Source organism: Pezoporus flaviventris, unplaced genomic scaffold, assembly GCF_033815535.1.
Source record: "Pezoporus flaviventris isolate CSIRO_AGI_PZ_B2104156 unplaced genomic scaffold, CSIRO_AGI_Pfla_v1 ptg000013l, whole genome shotgun sequence".
NCBI classification, from domain to species: Eukaryota; Metazoa; Chordata; class Aves; order Psittaciformes; family Psittacidae; genus Pezoporus; species Pezoporus flaviventris.
This window is the reverse complement of record NW_026892561.1, coordinates 27,769,186-27,791,176: the sequence shown is the minus strand read 5'-3', so window position 1 is coordinate 27,791,176 and position 21,991 is coordinate 27,769,186. Positions and strand designations below refer to the sequence as shown.

Genomic DNA, 21,991 nt, shown 5'->3' with positions numbered 1-21,991 from the left:
TATTTTTCCAGTTTATTTATAATACAGAATAAGGAAAAAATATCTTCTGAAATCCAGCTGTAAAATGCAAAACTTGGATGTGGCTTGATACTAATATTCTCTCAAAAATATCTCTTTTCCCCATGTGCTTTTACAGCAAAAGCTGTAGCTTCTCTCAAAAATGTAATTCAATAACTTCCAGAACAATATTTTTAAAATCACATTTTAATGCCTGACCAGAACTTTTCTGTACTAAGCTTGATTGTAAGATATGTTCCTTTGACCGGTGATGACAAATCTTGTTTCAGGAATCACAATTAAAATGGAACCAATGAATAACCCAAACCTGCAAGCAGTTGCATTGAGTAATTATGAATAGTAAATCATGAAAACTGATACCCATACAGGAGACAAATGACACAGGATTTGTCTCAGCAGCCATGATGATCTCAGCTTGACAAGGAAGTCTGTCCTACAGAGAGCCAGTTACAGCTCTCCGATGCACAGGGTTAGCAGAACCCATCAGAAGTAAGTTTGCAGAGCTTCACAAGAAATGCTCAGTGTGGATTAGAAAACTCTTCTTATTCCTTGTAGAGCCAAAGCTGAGAAGATGCAATATTTAAAGAGCTGTCTCTGATTCCTCCCCTCTCTCCACACCCCTTTATGCAAAGGCTCTCAGAGAGTCCTGTGAAAAACCTTCAGATAATGAGAAAGAAGCAGTACTGGAAGCGATACTGGTCAAAGGAATATTGTGAATTAGTGAATTCAGAAGTCTGCATCTCCTCCTGCCGTATGTCAAACTGGGGACAGTCAAAGGTGAGACACCATCTGTTAAAAGTATCACCTGTGAAGAAGCATTCTCTGCAAGATGAAGTGTTACTAGTACCTCTACACATTTACCTCTCTCTACTAGCTCATAGTATGAGCCTGCACTATGACAAATGATAAGGAAATGATGTTAACATAGGTTAAGGTCATGTCTGTCTCAACTTACTTGCTATAGTATGTGCTCCATTCTCTTCTCCATTTGCAGTATTTTCTCCATTTTTTGCTGATCCCTGTTGGTTAGTTGCTGCTGCAGCTGCAGCAGCTGCTGCCTGCTGTTGTGCAAGTTTATCTCTGTAGGCCTGTTGTCTTGTCTGTACCACATCAGGCATTACTGCATCTATCAGTGAGAGAGACTCTATCGGCCTACCATCAAACAAGGTACCATCCTAAATAGCAGCAGAAGGAGAAGACAAAAAAACACAAGACCAAGTACAAATTAACATTATGGGAATAAATTCCAAGAAAAAAAAATTAATTTGAAGTTTTGATTTAATAGACTAATCCAGTTTACAAACGGTGATATTCCATCACTGTTGTGTTTAGGATTGGAATTTTAGTCTAAAGTCGCCACCATGAATATGCAAAAAAGGCACCGCAGGCCTCTGGCAGAACTTCTGGAGTCAAAAGTTACATGCTTCAAGTTTGCTAAGTAGTCTGCTAAAGCAAAATTTCTGTAAGCTCTCCATGAGTATGATTTCAAACACGAGTGGCCGCAACAAAATCTAATGGTTTGTTTGAAGAGCTGCCAAGCATTGCAAGCCTGGTCACTGGCTTGTGAAGTTATTCTATCTATTAGACTAATAGTTTCCATAAACATATTATCTGGAGAGTCGACTAGTTTTCTTCCTTTTTTTCAAACTGTGCTGGCATGCTTTCAAATAACAAGAAAGAATTTTATCCTGAAATGGACAAGACCCAGTTAAAAATACCATGATACATATGCTAGGGCTTTGTAAGGATCTATTTTTAGGAGCTAGAAGGATTACTTGCAATAAATACAGAGTCCCCTTCTATTCCAATCACTTGCTTTATTTTTCTGAGGCTTCCTAAGGGAAAGGATATGCTTCACTGGGACTGTGAAAACTACACATACACAGCAGATATAAAGGAGACTGGAAAGAGAGCAAAATTAGTAAAAAACCCACTTTCCTTCTGTAATATAACTGACATACAAATGCTGCTAACCTTCCAGGCATAAATGAGAATGGAAACTGAGGGTGAGGATCTACACCATCAGGCAGGAAGACACATAGCTTTCTGTACTGCTGGAATAACCACTTAAACATCAAATTTAATAGATCCTACTACAGATGAATTAGCCAGCAGAGGCAAACAAGTAAACTGGCATATACCTTCATCCTTCCTGCCACAAATTAACCCCCCCTCTCTTCTCTATCTGGAAACCTTGCCTTTGACCTCTCATTACTTCATTATAATGACACATCACCTAAATGAGAGGTGCATAGTGCTCTCCCACCTCCCTAGTGCAAGTCTACAAAAATAAAAATTAAGAGGTTACTTGTCTCAATGATTATCTTATCGCACTTGTATGGATTTACTAAAACAATATATTAGGGTAAAAACTCTACAGACAACGGACCTTTAAGCAATGAGCCAGAACACCATGCCTGGTGTTGTGTGGCTGCACTGGGCAGAACCCCTACCCAGTTATGTCAGTCCATTCTGGTTCCACCACTGGAGTCATGGTGAACACCAGCAGTAAGGAATCTGAAGTAAAAGTAAATAAATAGGATACAAGAAAGTTAAGAAAAAATACTAACATTCAAACTTACTGCAAGCAAGGACATAATGCTGCCGCAGGCAAAGCCTCCTTACCTCATTAATACTGACTTCTGCCTCTACATACTGCAGACCTTTCTGGATGATGGATATCAAAGCAGCTGGTGGCACCAGAGCACCATTTATATTAGACTGGCTGATATGGCTCTCTATACCAAAGGTAAATGCTGAATGGGAAAACCCTAAAGACAAGGCAAAGACATCATAATTGATTTATCGGCAATGCTACTTGCCACACCACTGCAGGATCTTCTGTTTACAAACCTATGCAAATTATACAAAGTTATAGCATGTTTATGAACTACAAAAAAACTCATCAAAACACCTCTGTTGTTTCTCTTGTTTTTAGCTTAAATGTACAAAAAAGAGAAAAACAAAGTTTATATATAAACACAGAAGTCATTAATTACAGTATCATTGGCAAAACATTTCTGAGTGACTAAATACAAAAACATAAAATGCACAATTTGCAATAGCATTTACATATACTTACATATTCTCAAACTATATATATGTATTGTATCACACACAACATATAATAAAATATCTCTCTCCAATACACCAAGACTCACTTGTTATTTACACTCACTGACTTGCTACCCATGAAAGTGAAATGGATCTGTATGCAGAACAGAATTCCATTCATGGTACAGTTCTGTCATAATTGTATATGTTTTGGCACTTTGAACTACATTAGTATTGTTCACTGATTAAGGAGCAAGAGTGCTGTGGTGCAGCACTCCTAGTGGCTTGCTATTTATTTGATCATCCTGAAAAGGAAAATTAAACCAAGAGAAAAATAGTTGTTTTAGCAAATTAACTTTACTGACACAGAATTTTTTTCTTAAACTCCTTTGATGTGCTTTTTTTTGTTTTGGTTTGGTTGTTATTTTTTTCTATCAGGTAACTGAGAAGCTGACTGCAAACTCAAACGATGATAAAGTAATTTTGTAAGTTTGGCTTCTGTAACAAAAGCAATAAGAACATGTAAGTTTTCAGTAAATTCAGGTGGAACAATGAGCTTCTGCTTTTTTCTGACAAGCAGAGACCGAAAAACTCTGCTGCCCACCATTGCTACTCATGCTGCTTTGTCTCAGTTTGAGAAATCCATGAGCAGTGGACATAAGCAGTGCGCAGATGTTACATCAGTCAAAAGCATTTTCAAGAACCCTGAAGCCACCCATCAATCACTGAACAAAACTAAGAAACAGTAGCTGTTGAAACAACAAGGTAACATATACATTAAAGCTGGTCCTTACATTGTTACCTTAAGATTGGGATTGGGGGGGGGAGGGGGGTTGCTTTAATATACTGGCTTTTTTTTTTTTATGTATTGCTAAGGTCATATTTCCTCCTGCCAACTGATAATTATTGCTTGTTCATTTCCTGGGGCATGCCCTGATTTCCAGCCAAATCCACCTGTTCTAAATGTAGGCTGCTTTAGGCAACTGGTATCATAGCTGTAAGTAAAAGATAATGTCTTTTACGTAGCTTCAAGACCAAAAAGCACTGCAAACCCCTCTGCAACCATATGGCTACATCTAGAAACCCAAATATGCAACACAAACTGCTAATCCAACAGGGTTTGGGAAGTTTTAAAAATAAACTGTCAAGGGAACACTACTGCATTCTATCTTGTATTTTCCAGACACAGTCAGTTTGGACAAATATGACAGGAAAAAAGTTCAAGTTTGACAGTATTCAACCATCTCTGGCTCTTATTCCCAAGAAGCAAGAAGCTTTGGCTAGCCTGATACTAAAGGACAAAATCCTCCAAGAAAGTCTCCTGCAGGGAGGAAGGATTTTCAGAACGCAGGAGTCACTCCTGTAAGAAAAATCTGTGATCTGTACTTCAAATGATACAAGTTACACCGGCACAGTTGCCACTTCTTCCTTTGAAATACAGAAACATCTGCCCTCCCCCAGTCACATTCGGGTAAAGAATTCAGCCATGTAAGAGCAGCTCACAGGAGCACCATCACTCCAAGACAGAACAGGAAAAAACAGTATTTTGATGGTCATCCTTTTTTCTTCTTCATGCAGCCCCAATGAAAATGGTGTGAAGTATCATCATCATCCTGCAGATAAGGGATCTCTAGGAAAGTGCATTTCTAGCAATCCTTAGTTGGTTGGTTGACTGCCATCTGAAGATTCCAAATGACTAAATCTTATTAAGTTACAAAAGGTAACTTGGCAGAAATTCATTCTCTTGTAGAGAAAAAACACTAAGAAACAGTTCAGACAGAAGCACATGCCTACTGGCAAAATAATTAAATGAGTCCACGTTTGCTAAAGCCAGTTGCAGATGAATACCAAGTAAATAATGCATTATTTAATGACCAAAATTGTAAGAACTCACCTGACTCTTGCAAGTATCTATATACCAGGAAGTTAACCTCATCACTGCTTATACTCATCTTTATTCCCAGTTAAACCATGAGGTCACGACAAAGGACACAACCCTGAAAACAAAGAAGTAGGTCAATTAAATATTTTTAATTCTTAATATGTATTTCTCAACAAACACTGTATTTATAAAGTAAGTAGCTCCCTGGCAGCATAAACAATGGTTTTATTTTATAATGCAAATAAGTCTAGTCATGAAAAAGTAATTTCTCTCACCACAACATAAAGGTCAGGAAATTAAATATTGAAGGGACAGATTCTCAAGTGACACAAATTGGTAAGGACTGGGGAACTATGCCGCTTAATACCAGTACTAAAAAGGCCTCATTTCATGGATTTTAAAAAAATAATCAAGTGAGTTTCATCTAATCAACAATACTGCTATAGAACACATTTTTCAAAATGTGGATTTCTCTCTACCTGTATAACAAAGACCTAGACCTTGGTTTCACATCGGTATCCAGACAAGTTCCCACTTTTACTTTCTCATCCTCTTCAACTTTTAGGTACTCCTGCTCTAGTAAAAAGGTGCAATATGGGTTGTACCATGTATCTGTTCAAAGAAAGCCCAGATAGTTCCACTAAAAATTTGAAAACATCTCAGCCATACACTTAGGCTTTGCAAAAGGAATTCTCAAAATTAGAAACAAACTTTAACCAGACCATTTTCAGTAACATTTCTCTAGGCTTTCAGTCAATGCTTTAAAATATGGATGGACATATACACACAATTTTCCCTTGATTTTATTAACAGTAAATATTCAGCATGACAAATACTGTATCAGATGACACATGCTTCTGGATGACAAATTTTCAAAATATGACGCAACAGCAGTCTTTAAAACACAAAAGATAGCAGAGACGGAAAACATTTTTTTCCTAGCTTTAAGCCTTATTTTTGAGAACATTCTCAAGACTTCTGACATTTGATAATCCTCATCTTTCTATGTCATCTAGTAAACAATAAAAATATCAGATCCACAACATAGTATGAAATAAGGTCCATCTCCTGTTCCTAGTATCCACCCAACACTTTTCATTAGTAGACCATCAAGGTTTTTACTCAGCCACCCACCACTATCACTTTCTCCTATGGAACTGCAGTCTGAGAAGATGAAGGACTTTCCTACTTTTATTTGACAGTTCAACCTGGAACTGATATAAAAAATGGGAACCACAGAACAGGTTTTCCTGTTCCATTTGAAATAAAAAGTTCTTGCTACGTGGCTGCATGGTCAAGCAACTCACCACTGTTCCCCAAAGTGGGAAACCAGTGAACACAGCAATAAGCAACAACTATGAGATTATGATTGAACGAGATTATGATTTTAGAAGGCATAAAAGGAAGAAATTCTTTACTGTGAGGGTGGTGAGGCACTCGAATGGGTTGCCCAGGGAAGTTGTGAACGCTCCATCCCTGGCAGTGTTCAAGGCCAGGTTGGACAGAGCCTTGGGTGGCATGGTTTAGTGGGAAGTGTTCCTGCCCATGGCAGGGGGGCTGGAACTAGATGATTTTAAGGTCCTTTCCAACCCTAACTATTCTACAATTCGCATTACAAGGCTGCCATACATATTCTTTCTAGGTACCTATTCCTAGCAAGATTTCCCAAGGGAATAGGAGAAAATGACCACACTCTCTTTCTTATCTTCTAACTTCTGAATTTTAACAGTCAATTGCAAACAAATTTGATAGTGGGAAGAGCCCTTCAAGATGTGACTTTCTACAAGTCCCATAATGTTGTAGAAGAAAGACACAATTAAACTCCTCGAGAATAAGAGAGGCTACAGGATGCATCTGGACATCAAAAGGAGTGTGTTTCGTCAAAACACACCAACACTGGTGAGTCAATGAGCGCATGGACACCCCCAAACCCATCACAGCCACGTGGCCACTTCCCAGCTAATAGCCAGGAGTAAGAGGGAGGGCAGCAAACACTGCCCGCTTTGTTTGGAGCAGGACCAGGAAAAGTAACACAGCCCAAGAGCTGCACAGGGAGGGCTCAGACCCAGTAGGGGCCGGTGGGAGAGCTAGGGTTATCCTGCAGGGAAAAATCAGGGGTTGTAAACGATGCTGGATGTTTTCACAGAAACCCAGGTTTCATGCTTACAAAGCAGTTTGAGCATACTGTGCTGCCAAAGGTAAGAAAGATGGGTTTAGTTGACTAAAGAAATAAATATAAATACAGAGCTACTTGAATCCATCTCATTTCTACATGAAAAAATAATTGATGAAGTGCAATAGCTTCTAGACAGTGCAACACAACTTGCAAAGAAAGGTGCTTTGATACTCTAGCCACCCCACCCCTCCACAGCCCCAGTGTTGTCTGACGTACAAGGTATACCTGCCAAACTACAACATACCTTGATGGCTTGTTTATTGAGCAGTGTGTGAAATGAATGTAATTTTTAGTCATTTCATGTATTAGCAACCGATTCTGCCATGTGCAGGACCAAACATTTTATTTAGCAATGTTTTCTTGTCACACCTGGCGTAAACTATCTTCAAGACTGCTTCTTAGAGAAGTTCTGTATGAAGAGAAACAATATTCTTCTTAGGAAGAAAAAAAGGTAACTGTATTTCAGAAGACTTGTAAAGAAGCCTTTTTATATTACATATGTGCACAAACAGTGTATTTCATAGATCTGTTACTGATTTTTGAAATCTTGCTGCATCATTGAAAAGGTAGATCAAAATGCAGAAATCAGATGAAAATGCCATTTGGTACACAGAGATGACCTGAGTTTTTAATATAAAATGGGCCCCCCCACTCAAAGCAGAATTGTGGAGATGCCACGTAATTTCACCCATTATGTAGCTGGATAGCTAAAAAGCTAACATTTTGCTTGTCTGTCAAAAGCGTTATTCAACCTGTCCAAGTCAAATGAGTACCACTTTTCAAGGCAAGCTCACAGTGTTTTCCAGAAGATGCTTTGGTAAGGCAAGGAGTACTGCCACATGCCGTCCTGCCCGGCTATCAAGAGGTGGCAGTGCAACACTGGCTTTGGTACCCTAAAGGCCAGAAAATAGAAATGTGGTCAATAAATACACAGCTTGCCTGATGAGGACATGAAACCAAAAAGGCCTCAAAGGCTCCAGTTTTTTACCACGATATTGCTTTATCCATTATTTTTTATGCATATTTAAATTTTGTGAAAATATTTCTGTATTTATCCCTCATCACAGGCCCAGTCATTCAGCCCTGGAGACAACCATCACTCAGCTATCACGCAGTCAAGGGAAGTGAGGAATTGCGAAGAGATCAAGCAAGCAACACCAAACCACCTTCCTGCCCATCCCGAAAGTAAACTATCACATTAAAGAGAAAATAGAGCAAAAATACAGATAGCAGAGGATACAATAATTATTTCTGCTTGACAAACTTTGAATTGATACCAGGCTTGATTCTGGCTGCTGGGCTTATGCTGCCAACCCTTGAAAGCAAGGGCTGAGCCAAATACCCCAACAAAGGGCTCTGCAACATAGCCACCTCCAGCCTCAGGACAGACTTTGCAGACAGATGAAGAAGCAGGTCGGAGCTGCATGAACCCCATCACATATTATGGGGAAGCTGCTGCTGCTTCTAGCCCTGGGAACCATGCTGCCTTCTTCTTCGTTCACAACTTCCTGGGATGTAACCAGCAGGAACAACCTGAGACCGTGGCAGCAAGAGGATGATGGAGAAATGGAGCAGAGGCAGGATGGGGAAGGGACCCACTGACCCCAAGGCCACCAGCCATGTTGCTCTCAGTGCTCAACACGCATAGCCTCCCCTTCATGCTGAAGTTACAACTTACCAAGGATGTCTGCCAAATTAAAAACAGTAATGGGAAAGAAAATAAAACCGCTAACCTATGAACCACGTGAACAACAGTTTCCCTAATGCCCCAACGCAGCCCCAGGCTTTGTTTGGGAGGTGACAGAGAAGATTTCTTCGTGGTGTCATGTAAATGGAAACATAAACACGAACAGAGGAGGAAAGGCTGAAAATAAGTAGAGAAGAAAAAAAAAAAATTTACCTTTATGTATGCACCCATGCATGTACACACTCCACGTACTAAAAAATCTACTTCATTAATGTTGGTTTATTTTCCCTAACTCCCCTATTTATATGTGCAATCAAGTACTTATTTTTGGTACTTAATAGATATTAATATTGCTTTTTATTTTAGATACAAGAACTAAATAACCAAAAGGACAGAAAAATAAGCCAAAAATAACTAGATGTGACACATGATTCCTATCAGTCTTAAATTTCTAGCCTAATTTGCAAAGCCCATTAAAAATATCTCATAATATCTCTATGCCCCAAATCCATCCTGAAAATAAAACAAGATCCTTGAGGACCTTTTTTCTGGCCCTTATAAAAATTCCAAGTCTTCATCCAAACATTCCATGAATTTACAGGAAACACAGAAAAGTATGATGCACCCACACTACTAGCTCCAAGCATGCTTTTAAAGGAAATCTCTCCCACTTGCCGCTACTTTTGTTTTGCACATTGGAGCAGTCACAGTGCATGTGAAGTAGATTCTTTATCAGTACAAGTAGGATTAAAACAAACAAGCAGAATTAAAACATGGGTTAAAAAAGGATGTGCACACAGGCTTACAAATCATACCCATATTGGTCTCAGGCTTCCAGTCCCTAGGACCACACCAGGATCGATATTAATTGCTCAAAACAGAGCCCACTTCCACACACCTCAGTCTCTCAATCCACACATGTCACTGCAACATTCAGCAATGCCACAGTGCCAATGAAACTGTATTACAGCATAGCTAACCCATCACCCTGTTCTCCCTCAGTCATCTGAAACCACTGATTATTTGTAGGATCCCCAGCCAAACCCAGCACAATCCCCTTCCTAAGCCTGTGGTTTGTAACACCACTGTTCAATTAGAATCAGCATAGTACCGAGATACTCCAGGTAATTTTTAATGTTGCAATAGAAAGTCTCTGAACTCCCAAAATTTATCAGGCATAAAACGTATCAGCCATAAAAGTCAATTGTCTATACAGATGCTGGCCTCAACATCTACTCAAGAACTAGATGTACCACAGGACAGAACAGACTAGATGCACGTCTCTGCTTTAGACAAACCAACCCACCCATTCCAACTCTGAATACATTTCAGAAATCCTACAAGAAGTCATTTAGAAACTATTTTTTTTCAAACGAAATGAAGTTTCTTGTCCCAAAGCCAACATACCAACTCTGACTTAGCTTCTTTAGATGCAGAGCAGTCCTGTGGAGAAGGACTTGGGGGTGCTGCTCAATGAGAAAATGAACATCAGCCGGCTTTAGTGTGCACTCGCAGCCCAGAAAGCCAACCATATCCTGGGCTCCATCAAAAGGAGCGTGACCAGCAGGTCGAAGGAGGTGATCCTGCCACTCTACTCTGCTCTTATGAGACCTCACCTGAAGTATTGTGTGCAGTTCTGGTGTCCTCAACATAAAAAGGACATGGAACTGTTGGAACAAGTCCAGAGGAGGGCCACGAGGATGATCAGGGGACTGGAGCACCTCCCGTATGAAGACGGGCTGAGAAAGTTGGGGCTGTTCAGCCTGGAGAAGAGAAGGCTGCGTGGAGATCTCATAGCAGCCTTCCAGTATCTGAAGGGGCCTATAGGGATGCTGGGGAGGGACTCTTCATTAGGGACTGTAGTGACAGGACAAGGGGTAACAGGTTAAAACTTAAACAGGGGAAGTTTAGATTGGATATAAGGAGGAAATTCTTTCCTGTTAGGGTGGTGAGGCACTGGAATAGGTTGCCCAGGGAGGTTGTGAATGCTCCATCCCTGGCAGTGTTCAAGACCGGGTTGGACAAAGCCTTGGGTGGCATGGTTTAGTGTGAGGTGTCCCTGCCCATGGCAGGGGGGTTGGAACTTGGAACTAGATGATCTTAAGGTCCTTTCCAACCCTAACCATTCTATAATACTATGATTCTATGATTCCACAGAGCAAAAATGCACCTATGTATTTCTATAATAAGCCTACTGTAACTCAGACACATAGGTGTCGCAGAGACTTCTCCATCCCTTGAGAACCATTCTACACTTTCATACCTGGGATAAAATTTACAAGTAAAATCCATTATAATGAGATTAGGTTGCACTATCACAAGCACTGGCTCTGCAGACTAATGGAAGCCCAACAGTACAAAAATGATTGCGTTTCTGACAAATTATTATTCTACTCTGCAAGCTCATGCTAGCTTTGTACTCTTCTTCCAGGTTCACGCCAAATGCTGGAGAACAGATGCCACCTGATATGGCTCTTGGCCTAATAGATGTTTTGTTTCTTTCTTTTTTTTTGTTTTTTTTTAAATAAACAAACCTGAACTAGCAGAAAAAGTTCGTACATCAGATTAGTGCCCTGTATCTCTCAATCATGGTTTTATAACATATAATAAATCTAACTGTAGCAAATCTATTATATCATCAAACAACAGCTTAAGAAAGTAATACTTCTGCAGTTTTAGGTGGGCTTTAACAGGTTCTAATTAGGTAGGATAACAGAAAAAACAGGCAGGCTGCTGTGAATCATACTTCTCTGAAACACACCAATCATTAGCTTGATATCAAATGTGGTAAGTTAAAGGGAACAGATAATGCTCTGGGCAGCTCTGAAAAATGTTCAGTGTTCAGATATAAACAGAAGTGTGGCTACAGAAACAGCAAATCCCCTACAACAGAAATTTTGCCGCTAGTCCTTTTATTTTTCCTTCTTTCACAAAAAATCCAGATAAATAAAAAAGCAAGTTACATGACCCAACCTCCCCAACCCCCTGAAATTGTGTACATGTTCTCTGGAAAGTTTTATTACAATTCTGCTTTACATCTGTATTACCTCTCTCAAAAATAAAAATGAAGTCCTGCACGTGATACACAATTCCTGTTCATTACACTTTGTAACTAACACTGGATCCCCTCAGCCTGGCAAATCTACCTGCCGAGTTGAACAGCTAAGTGCTTGCTGTCATGGTGACTCAGGAGACAGACAATACACCATAGCTCAGGAAAGTGCTGATAAAACTGCATCCAGGTTGATTAAGACTGTGAGGCAGCAATGCCAAGTCTGCTTGGATTTATCAAATCAGAGGTGCTGAATAAAGTGAAAAGGGTGCTATTTAAGTCCAGCCACTCAGACCAGGTGAACTCCTGGATGCGTGAGGTTTCAAAAGGACTTAATTTGGGTACCAAATCTACCAAGTGAGTACCTTACAGAAGTGGAGTTTTAAACCAGGACTCCACAAAACACTGCTGTTGGTGGCTGATGCTGTCCGAAAGCGTTCTCCAAAGACTCTTCCCAAGATGTGATGTGTCTACCCCAAATAGCTGCTGAACTCAGTAAGACTATATTCAAAGTAGAGTTATGCATAGCCCTTTAGAAATAGTTTATAAAAGAAAACTCGTAAAATAACTTGGTGGTTCCTGTATGCCAAGCAGACAGTGTATGACCAATGTTGTATGTCCTTCTGTGTAAGAATTTATTAGACATCCATTTCAATCAAAAGAACATTTTCTCATACTTTAAAAAGAAGGAAAAAAAAAAAGTTGAGTTTTCTTTAACCACTTCAACTGATTGCTCTAAACACTCCTATTTCACATCTTCACTTTAGAGATAAGGTGTGATACTGCATTGGGCACAATACAAATGAGCCTTTATTAAAGTTCTACTATCCGACAATCTGCAATTAGTTCTTTCTAACCTTCTGAATTTAAAGGAAAATGATTTTTAACTTAAATGTACAAGCTTTGCTGTAATATATCTCAAAATGAAAGTTATCTTATTTTCTGCATTTTTACCTATATCTAAATTGCTATTACTTAAATGTGCCTTTTTTTATTTTAAGATTCAATAATCTCTGTCAAAAGTGAACTTGCAAAAAAAATAAAAAAATAAAAAATCTGTACTTCTACCTAGTGAACCTTCTTACTGATTTCCCCAATGATCAAGCTTTACTAGTTTTCCTTCTAGCAATTTAAACTACAGGATGCTTCTCATTTTCTAAATACTACTTTGCTTTTAATCTCAAAATACAGCTCCATTTCCAAATACTAAAAAAAATACTTTTTCCTCTCCTCATCTGAATTGTTTTCCTTAGCTCAGGCGATAAATATTTGTATTCTGTACTTCAGCTTTAGTGACCCAATTTATGGCAACAGCCTCTGTCTTTCTGTGCCAATTTGAGAGTATGAAGCATACAAGATGACAAAGTCAGTCTGAAATTTTCTGAAGAACAAGAATTACAGCCCTGAAAGAAAGAAAAAAAAAAAAATTGCCCAAACCACCCAAAACCTTAGCTAAATATACTGCCTACTTATCTGAGTACTCAAGTCCCCAGAAATGCCAAGTGCAGTCCTGAGTACTATTACAAAATAAGCTGCAGATGAAGCCCATTTGTTAGTTTTGCCTAGAGCAAAGTAGTATTTAATTACTGAACTATGAATCTCCTCCCCAAAGTCATATGCTGCATGACCCAGGAGACCGGGATTCCGGATGTTTCTGTAGAGAAACAAGCCACAGTATATTCGGTATCATATTTCCAGGGCTATGGCTACAAAGCTGCAAAGTTCTATGCTTTCTAGAGTCTTCCTGGACAGCTATATGGTATTTTGCAGTGATTCCTGGCTGCCATATTCTGTAAATGCCTAAACTGACTAAAGAAGACTAAAGGATATTTCTGGTACCGACACTTTATTCAGCACTCTCTAGCTTCTTAAACATCTTTTTTATCTTGTTATAGTGCAACACAAAGAGAAATGAAGTGCTTAGGGGAGACATTTTTCTCCTTATTTCCTGTATTTGAATAGCAAATGGTTACTGTATATTAGTATTTTAAAGACCTTACAAAAGTTTGGGGAACAATGAAAACAGACATCTCTTTCCAGACACAACTCTTCTGCATGACAATTACAACCCTATTGAAATGGAGGTAGTAGGGATACATCTTTCTTGAGAAGCAAATATGCTGTTCCTCAAAATTTAAAAGACAAACCTATCTGCTCAGCACATGAACCCATATTCCAGTAAAATCACCAGCAGAAGAAAATCCTGCCTCAATTTTGACTACTTCATCAAAGCCACTCTTCCCCAAATTCCCACAAGATCCCAAGCCCAAGCATCGCATCTCATCTCACTCCCCTGGGGGCAGCTAAGGGGTCTGTAAGCAGAGCCTGTTAATCACAGACTCACTGATGCAGGCAAATTAGGATTAAATTAAAACTGTTCAAAAGTAGTAGTTAAAAAGCTAAATCACCACCCTCTTTCAATACTTGAATAATTTTTAGAGTGCTCCAGGAAATATAACCAAATGCTATGATATTCTCCTTAATAAAACACCTCATCCAGGCTAAAGGCATTTTGTTGGAAAGAAGGAAGCCACAGCTTGATGGGATGACCTACAGGGTTAGACTGTCCTACCTGCACAGAAGTTGGGCAGATGTCCACAGCAGAAAAACTGGAAATGCAACATTTGTGAAACTGATCAGAAACAGATAGCTTCTGATCGATGACCAGAATTAGCACAGCTACCTGGGAAAGCAGCAGTACAGGTTCAGCCAGTACTCATTATTTCACAAGATGTCCTGCAAAGTCAACATTCTAGGCTCTGTATGCTAAATATACTTAAGTCTGTAATGGAGAGGGAAATACCAAACAAATGCTTGTTGTTACTCCAGGGAGAGGCATCTGTTCCCCCAAAAGGAAGAATTTTCTTATTGGTGGGGTCATCAAAGAAACAGTGGCAATGTCAAGCAGGCTGTAGTTTCCATTCTTAGGTCATTAGAAAGTTGTCCCTTTAGACAGAATCCTTCAGGAACACCTAATTTAAAATTGTTAACTGGTGCTTAATAACTGGTGTTATTTATGTGCTAAAATAACGGCATACTAATATTCTCTGGACCTAGATACAGAATAACAGTAGGTTGCTGGAATCAAATACAAGAAAGACAAAAACTGGAAGAAGAATTATCGCTATGTTGTTTAAAATCCCATGCAATGTACCTCTTTGGCAAGCACCCAGTTCTAAGCATACAACTATATGACTTCTAATTTCCCATGCTGCATTAAAGCCTTAGCAAAAAAATTAATTATGGATGAATGTGGGAACACACCCATTAATCGTTGCTTGGATCAAACTGTGTAAAAATTTCAGAGAAAATAACGGATTGAGAAGAGCTCTTGAGTCAGTCAAAATGAGCCCTATCAAGAGCTTCTGCTGAGATTAAGGTAGGGGAGCAGCAATGTCCCAGAAATGCCTTCTATTTGTGACCATGCACCACTGAAAATAAGTATAAGAATTATGTTTTGAGCTTTCTGATCAAAAATGTGTAGAAATTAAACTGTTAAACAGAGTTAAAGATCGCCACACTGTGCTAAGTTTCTGCTCTTAGCTGATTTATTCTCATTTTCACTGCTGGAAAACCCGCCAAATAACACGGCCTGTAAGCCTGATCAAGAACATAGCATTTTTCCAATACATTGTTCCTGATGTTCCCACAATAGATCATTCAAGGCTCTAAGGGACTGCGTCAATTAAATTGAATGATGTCGTCGCCTGCTGGTACATAAATGCAAAGGCAAAGCTGAGGGGGTTTATTTTCAAAACAGGAGACATTGATCCTGTGACAATGTTCCATTACCCTGACTTTATTTCTGTTAGAGACAGTGATTACATCTACATCAATTGCTCTAGCTGATGGATACTGGTGCACTAACAGTGACACAGTTTTTCACTATGCTGCTGCTTCTGACCTGCATACTGATGGCTTACAAAAAATGATTCATTCTGAGCTTGGACTGATGCTACTTACTTATCAGTGGAAAACTACTGAAGATTGGGCAGACTTTCATAATTAGTCAGTTTTCAACTATTTGTGGTTTTGGCTTGGTTGGTATGTGTATTCTGGAAATCTCATTGTGGAACAGTGATTAGTGACCATGTAGCCTGGCCTGATTATGTTTGTTATGATTAAAAAGTTTATATTGCTACCTGATGGTAATAAAACAGCATAGGTAGTTTTATAAGCATCTGTGGAAAGATATCTCTGCACACCTACAATAGCATCTCTATTTTGACTGGGGACTTTTTCATACGGATGTATAGACTCTTCTTCCATTTCCCCATACCGTTACCCTTTTACAGTTTCTATCCACTGTACCTACCATCTTTCCCAAGCTGGTAATCCATCTTCTGGGCTTTCATCTCAATTTGACATACGATCTTCAGCCTGTGGTCACACACTTGCCCTGGTTTTCACCTCTTCACTATGCACTGCCTACATGTACTCTGCGCTCCTGAATTCATCTCTCCAACCACATTCAAGAGTGCTGCCTTTATCTGTACAACCTTCAGGCACTTCTTTTCTACATTCTTCTTTCACCACTTCTCCATTGCTACACAAGTTGCTAACATTTTGCACAAATAAACTCTGATGGTTGAAAAAAATTCAATTAATCTTTAGAACAGTGATTTCTATTCCAACTAAGCCCTGTTCATTTTATTTGTCCGTGTTTGTTTAGCCTTGTGCCCTCAGTCATGTCCTGAAGTGCTTGCAAGAGAAAGGCCTTTGCCAGACTCGCTTCAGTGTATTTACCACAATGGGTTCCCTCTTTCTTGGTTTGCAAGGTTTTTTAATGCTGCCATAACAACAACAAATTGAGGTTATACCTACATAGAATAACAGCACAGCGGAGGTTGGAGTTAGCAGCATCAGATCGAGTGCAGAAACCGGAACAGCAGCACGCCTGCCAGAGCCAACCAACATCTTCTCATGGCACCCCTCTGCACCATGCTAACACCTATAACTCACATTAAACACACGGCTGGGTACCTCTTTGGTGAAGCCCATTCCACACTGCACATCTGTAGTTTTTTCCATAACCAAAAGTAAGACAAAAAGACCCCAAGTCTTCCTCTGCAGTATGCCCTGGTGCTCACGAGGCTGAGCATGTGGGGAACCAAGCAGCCTCTGCCTAGGAGAACCAACTGCATTCAAATGAACAGCAATGAATTTTGGTAGAGTCTAAGTTTTTAAGCACTCTTTAGAGGCCACCACTGCCTCATGGCTTTGAATTGTGTCTTTTTGGTGAAATGAGAGGTTTTAATGTTTTATTAAGGTTGCTATCATTATTTAGGCAATTATCCTGAATTTCTGCATGTCTCTGGGACCTCATTTGTCTTTCCAGTGAACACCCTAAATCAAAACTAGGACCAAATGCACTTAGATCAGTCTGGCCACAGACAGCTACACGAACAGGACATTTTCCAACAAAGGGATCCACTCATTCACTTGCCCTGCCCTTGGCATATGAGCCTGAACACTCTCACCTCAGGTTTTTTAGCACCTACAAAGCTAGTATTAAGTGCAGATTTTATTTTCAGCACAGAAGTTGACAAAACTACCCTATAAATAATACTAACTATAGAAAAAGAGCAAGAGAAGCATTTCCTGCAGTGGAAGATCCAAGGGAAGGGGTTGCTCTCTGGGTGTGAGCATCTTCCCTAACTCCTACATTATTTTAGAAAAGATCTTGGATTGTCTGACACAGCACGTAACTTCTGTAGTGCTGGGGATATAAGCATGTGATTTGATTAGGGGGAAAAAAAAAAAAAAGAGACACAGTAACAAGGTGTTCTGTTCACAGAGCAGGTGAAGAGGGTTTGATCTATTCTAAACAGAAATAAACCTATCTTATTTCCCCATTGTTAAGCCTAGTCTTATATGGCTTTCCTGTGAGAAAAGAAGTTCTGGAATTATGTACTCTGACAGCATCTAGTTTGGGGATAACAAATAATTCTTCTGAAATTCCTATGTGAGCATAGGAAAGCTGCCATCTTTTTCCTAAGGCAGATGTTCTGTTGAATACTAACAGCTCCAAGTCTGCTGCTTCTGAAAAAATGAATGATGAAATGTAAAACCCCTGTGAGGAAATACCATCATGGGGTCAAAAAAAGAAACCCAAGCAACCTCACAAGACACAGAGATGATCCTTCAGTTGCAATTCATTACAATTTCAAGTCAAGAAAATATAAACTCTTAACAAGGAAGGATATCTCCAGTTTTAGTGGCCAGTAATCAAAGCACCTACATCAGAATTTGCTACTTACTGAAAAGAAGGCCATATATATTCATTTATTTTTTAATCTGGGATGAAGAAAAAGCAAACAGCACCCTTCAGATAGGGAAGGCAATGAATTAATTGTATTAAGAATGCAGGGGGTTGTTGTGATTTTTGTTTTTATTAAAAGCATCTGATTACTTCTGACTACTTGGGACAAGGCAAACTTAGTCATGAGTTACGGACTCACGGCAAACAGGTAGAATAGCACTTATAAATGTTAACAGTAGAAATGCTTTGTACTTTAGACATGGTTTTCTCTATTAACAGATATTAAACATGTGAGAATCTAACTGCAGTTGGTCAGCAGAACTTGGTATTGAAAATATGTGCTAACATTCATCATATTTAGTGCTTGTAGTTCTCTACAGCTATGAAAAATATCCTAAAGTCTCAAATAAATTTAATATAAACTGACAAGTTCTTTCTAGCCCCAAGATGTTCACCTCAAAAGATTTAAGGACACATAACTCCTGACTGTCTGCAGCATTATGCATGAACGGAGAGTTTTAAAGAAAGCTTAAGAAAGTTTACCCTCAGATTAAAAATTCAACTCCTTCCTTTACCCAAGCATTTTCACATCCAGCCCTGTTTACTAAAGCTGCCTGAAATGAGCCCGTGGGACTCTGCAGGTGAATAACCATTATGAGTTCAGGACCTTTACAAATAAAAATTAAAGGTCATCCCCCCCACACACACACGCACAAAACCAAAAGTAGACAACATGCTTCTGCAATTGGTCATATGAATGTAAAAAACCTGTGAATCTACATTAGGTATGTCTACTCCCACACACCTCACTATCCCTGCCTTATTAGATTGCCAATCTGCAAAATCAGGCATCCATTCTTTCCTTACAACTACTCTGATACCACCTACAACACAACTTTCTTTTATTCCCAAATAAAACCCAAATGCAACAACAGTATTAAAAAGGCAAACAACAGCTCTGAATCTTTGAAAGGTGTCTGAACATCTTTGCTCAAGAATAATCAAATTGCAGTGCCTGAACTTAAATGACAGAAACTAGTTACCAAACAAGATCAAGTGCAAAAAGGTTGTATGAAACCATTTTCACCCCAGCTTTTTTTTTTTTTAATTAAAGACTAATTAGCAGGAAGAAATTATTAAATCAGACCATACCTCACAAAAGAGATGTATTAATTAAGATTTAATGCTTACAAATTAATTTTAGAAAAAGGACGGGTAAAGTGGATCCAGGAATTAACCACTTACTTTGGCACCTAAAGATTTAACCTCAGATGGACTTTGAAATTGGGTAGCTAAATTTACCAGAAGCACCTAAATCACTTAGAAGCCTTATTGGAATTGACTTCTAACGAAGAGCAGGATGTGAAGTGTCTGCCTCTTCTAGCAAGTTGATGTGCCTCTCAAAACCCATGAAATAAATTAAAACACAAACACTGTCTGACAAACATGATTTCTGGTATGCAAAGAGTCAAAGCTGCTCTTATCTGCTCAATTTAAATCATGTATTACTCAAGTAAGAGTTTAATATCCATGATCTTAGCTCTCCTTAAGGAGACCAGGCACAGCCACTCCAGAACATGACTGATTGCAGCCACAGACAATATGTAATAATTCATTTGTCTTCAGTTGTGACACAGCGTGATCAAGTACTTGTCCTATTTTCTATTTACAACCTAAAATAACAAAAATGTGAGAGCAGTGTAAAATTCTCAATTCTTCTTTTATTGCCATATATACCAATCTGCAATACACATACAATCTGTTAAGATGTTATCAAAAAATAAAGCAACAACAACCCAAGCAACATCTCAGAGATGTTGTACCAGCCAATGCAGCTGGTCAAGCAGGTGTGTGCCTGAGGCAGCTCTGGAAATGAGCAGCCTAGAGGCAGGTTAAAAAGGGTGCTGGTATAGGTTGTAAGGGCAAAATACTGCTTTACTTCTACTGAAATAAATGACTGGGAAGATTGGGCATTCCCGGTCCACCGTTCTGTCATTGCTGGCCTCTCACGGCTGTCACTGCCTCTGCCACAAACTGTCCAGGAGGCAACGAGACAATAACCAAAGAATGAGAGAGGCAATGAATTGACTTGCATAACCCCTGCCTCAGATTCCACTGGACACTCAACTACACAAGAAGTTGAGCTGCAGACCTGAGACCCTTGCCAGGACAGAGGTAAACAAAACCACCTCTGCTATGTTAATTGCTTTCGATGTGGACATTCAATCACCGTATCTTTATCGTGCCTCCAAAGGTTTGTCTAGGCATTAAGCTGCTGCCCCTTCCTGCTTCCAGCAGCTGCTTTTTTTTTTTTCTCTAAATGAAGCTGTATCAAGGGTCTTTTGGCAGAATATTAAGAACAGCATATGTGCTGGGGCGATATGCCTGTAATACATGGAAGAGACATGCAATACAGTCATCATCCTTGATCAGATCTTCCATACCCTGCAATATATCCTTTTTTTTTTTTTTTTTACTGAGAGCTGTTCCAATATCTAAATCACCAAGAATAGTCTTTTACAGAATGCCCTGAAAAAAAAAAGCTTCTTTGCTTGCTAGCTGAAAATGGAATATTTTAACTCCATTGAGCTAACTAACTCGAACTAAGTGACTAAGGACAACTCTAAATGAATGCCAAGTTCTGATACTTCATCAGAGTTTAAGCCTACAAGCATATTTATACTACTGCGAAGAAAAAATTCCCAGAGCTCCAATGAACATGCCTGCCATAAGACAGCCCCAGACTGCTCCTGAACATTGTAGTCATCTGTATCTGTGGAAGCAACTGCACTGATGTTCTTAGAAGATTAAAGAAGCGTGATGTTCTTATTGCTAATTTAGCACTGTGCAGACAGTCTGACTAGTAAAAGAAACCTGAACACACCTGTAGAGGGATGTACAACGAGACTGAAAAAAAAGTATTAAAAGACAGTTTAAAAGAACACTATTTTTGTTTTTCTGTATAGAACATGGGATATAGAAAAGCTATACCGAGGCAGCCTGCTGTATATAAAGTTTCTGTTCTGGAGGGAAGCATCCTTTGAAGCTGTATGCAAATGCTTGCATGAATGCCTAGACACATGCATAAAACCCTTAAAATTTAAAACTGTTGGCTTTATACAGCAGAAGTAGAGTCTGCTGAAGAAACCCTTATCAAATGGGCTGAGAGTCACAAAGGATCCAATTAAGATAAGAAGTTCAAACCCAGGACATTTCCTCTTCTTTCTGACTGCTCAGGACAACATCAGACATCTGCTCTCACTAATTTTTTAATTAATGCCCTTTGAAGCAAACTATTCAAAACCTGAGGATACATCATCTGCGTAATAGGATAACTCCCTCTCCCCCACTAGAAGGGTCTATTTTGAATTAAACAGTCTTCTCTACTGGTGCAGCTGGAAAAATGATCATAGTTTTGTGTAGAGAAAAGTTTTGCTTAGTCAAGTTAAAACATCAGCAGATGGAAATACACCGTGTCTTATAACTGCAGGCTACCATTACATAGGCAGCTGCACTGAAATGGTCTTCAAATTGTCCCACAAATGACCTTTACTGTATCTTTTGCAGAATTAAGCAATCACAGGAACTAATTCTGCTAGTTCAGATTTAAACAAATTAGATAGGATGGCTTTTCACAAAAAGAAATGTGCCATATTAGGTTATCTTTACTTTACCTCAAACACCGGAATAACAGGTTCCACACATGGAAAATTCTGCTAACCCATTTCCAGTAATAGAAGCATTATTTGAAAATAAGGTAGAGAGGAAGAAGTCCATGACTTCTCCACATGACATTATACTTTAATAAGCACTGCACAAATTGCTCATAACATTCTGAAAAATTTTCAGCATTTCTCAGA

At 39.1% G+C, this 21,991-nt stretch overlaps 1 protein-coding gene across 12 annotated transcripts in view; it reads right to left on the bottom strand.

Annotated features, from left to right (window-relative positions):
- Positions 1 to 21,991, bottom strand: part of TBL1XR1 (TBL1X/Y related 1) — a 116,060-nt gene that overhangs the window by 16,809 nt on the left and 77,260 nt on the right. For 7 of the 12 annotated variants that reach the window (XM_061452492.1, XM_061452491.1, XM_061452490.1 and 4 more), the window contains 3 exons: positions 4,967 to 5,069; positions 2,644 to 2,789; positions 974 to 1,193 (listed from right to left, as the gene is read on the bottom strand). In XM_061452492.1, coding sequence (XP_061308476.1) covers positions 974 to 1,193; positions 2,644 to 2,789; positions 4,967 to 5,024 — 424 coding nt within the window. In that variant the 5' untranslated portion in view covers positions 5,025 to 5,069. Of the gene's footprint in view, positions 1 to 973; positions 1,194 to 2,643; positions 2,790 to 4,966; positions 5,070 to 5,433; positions 5,567 to 21,991 lie in introns of all 12 variants that reach the window. The other 5 variants (XM_061452494.1, XM_061452493.1, XM_061452501.1 and 2 more) reach the window with 3 other exon arrangements.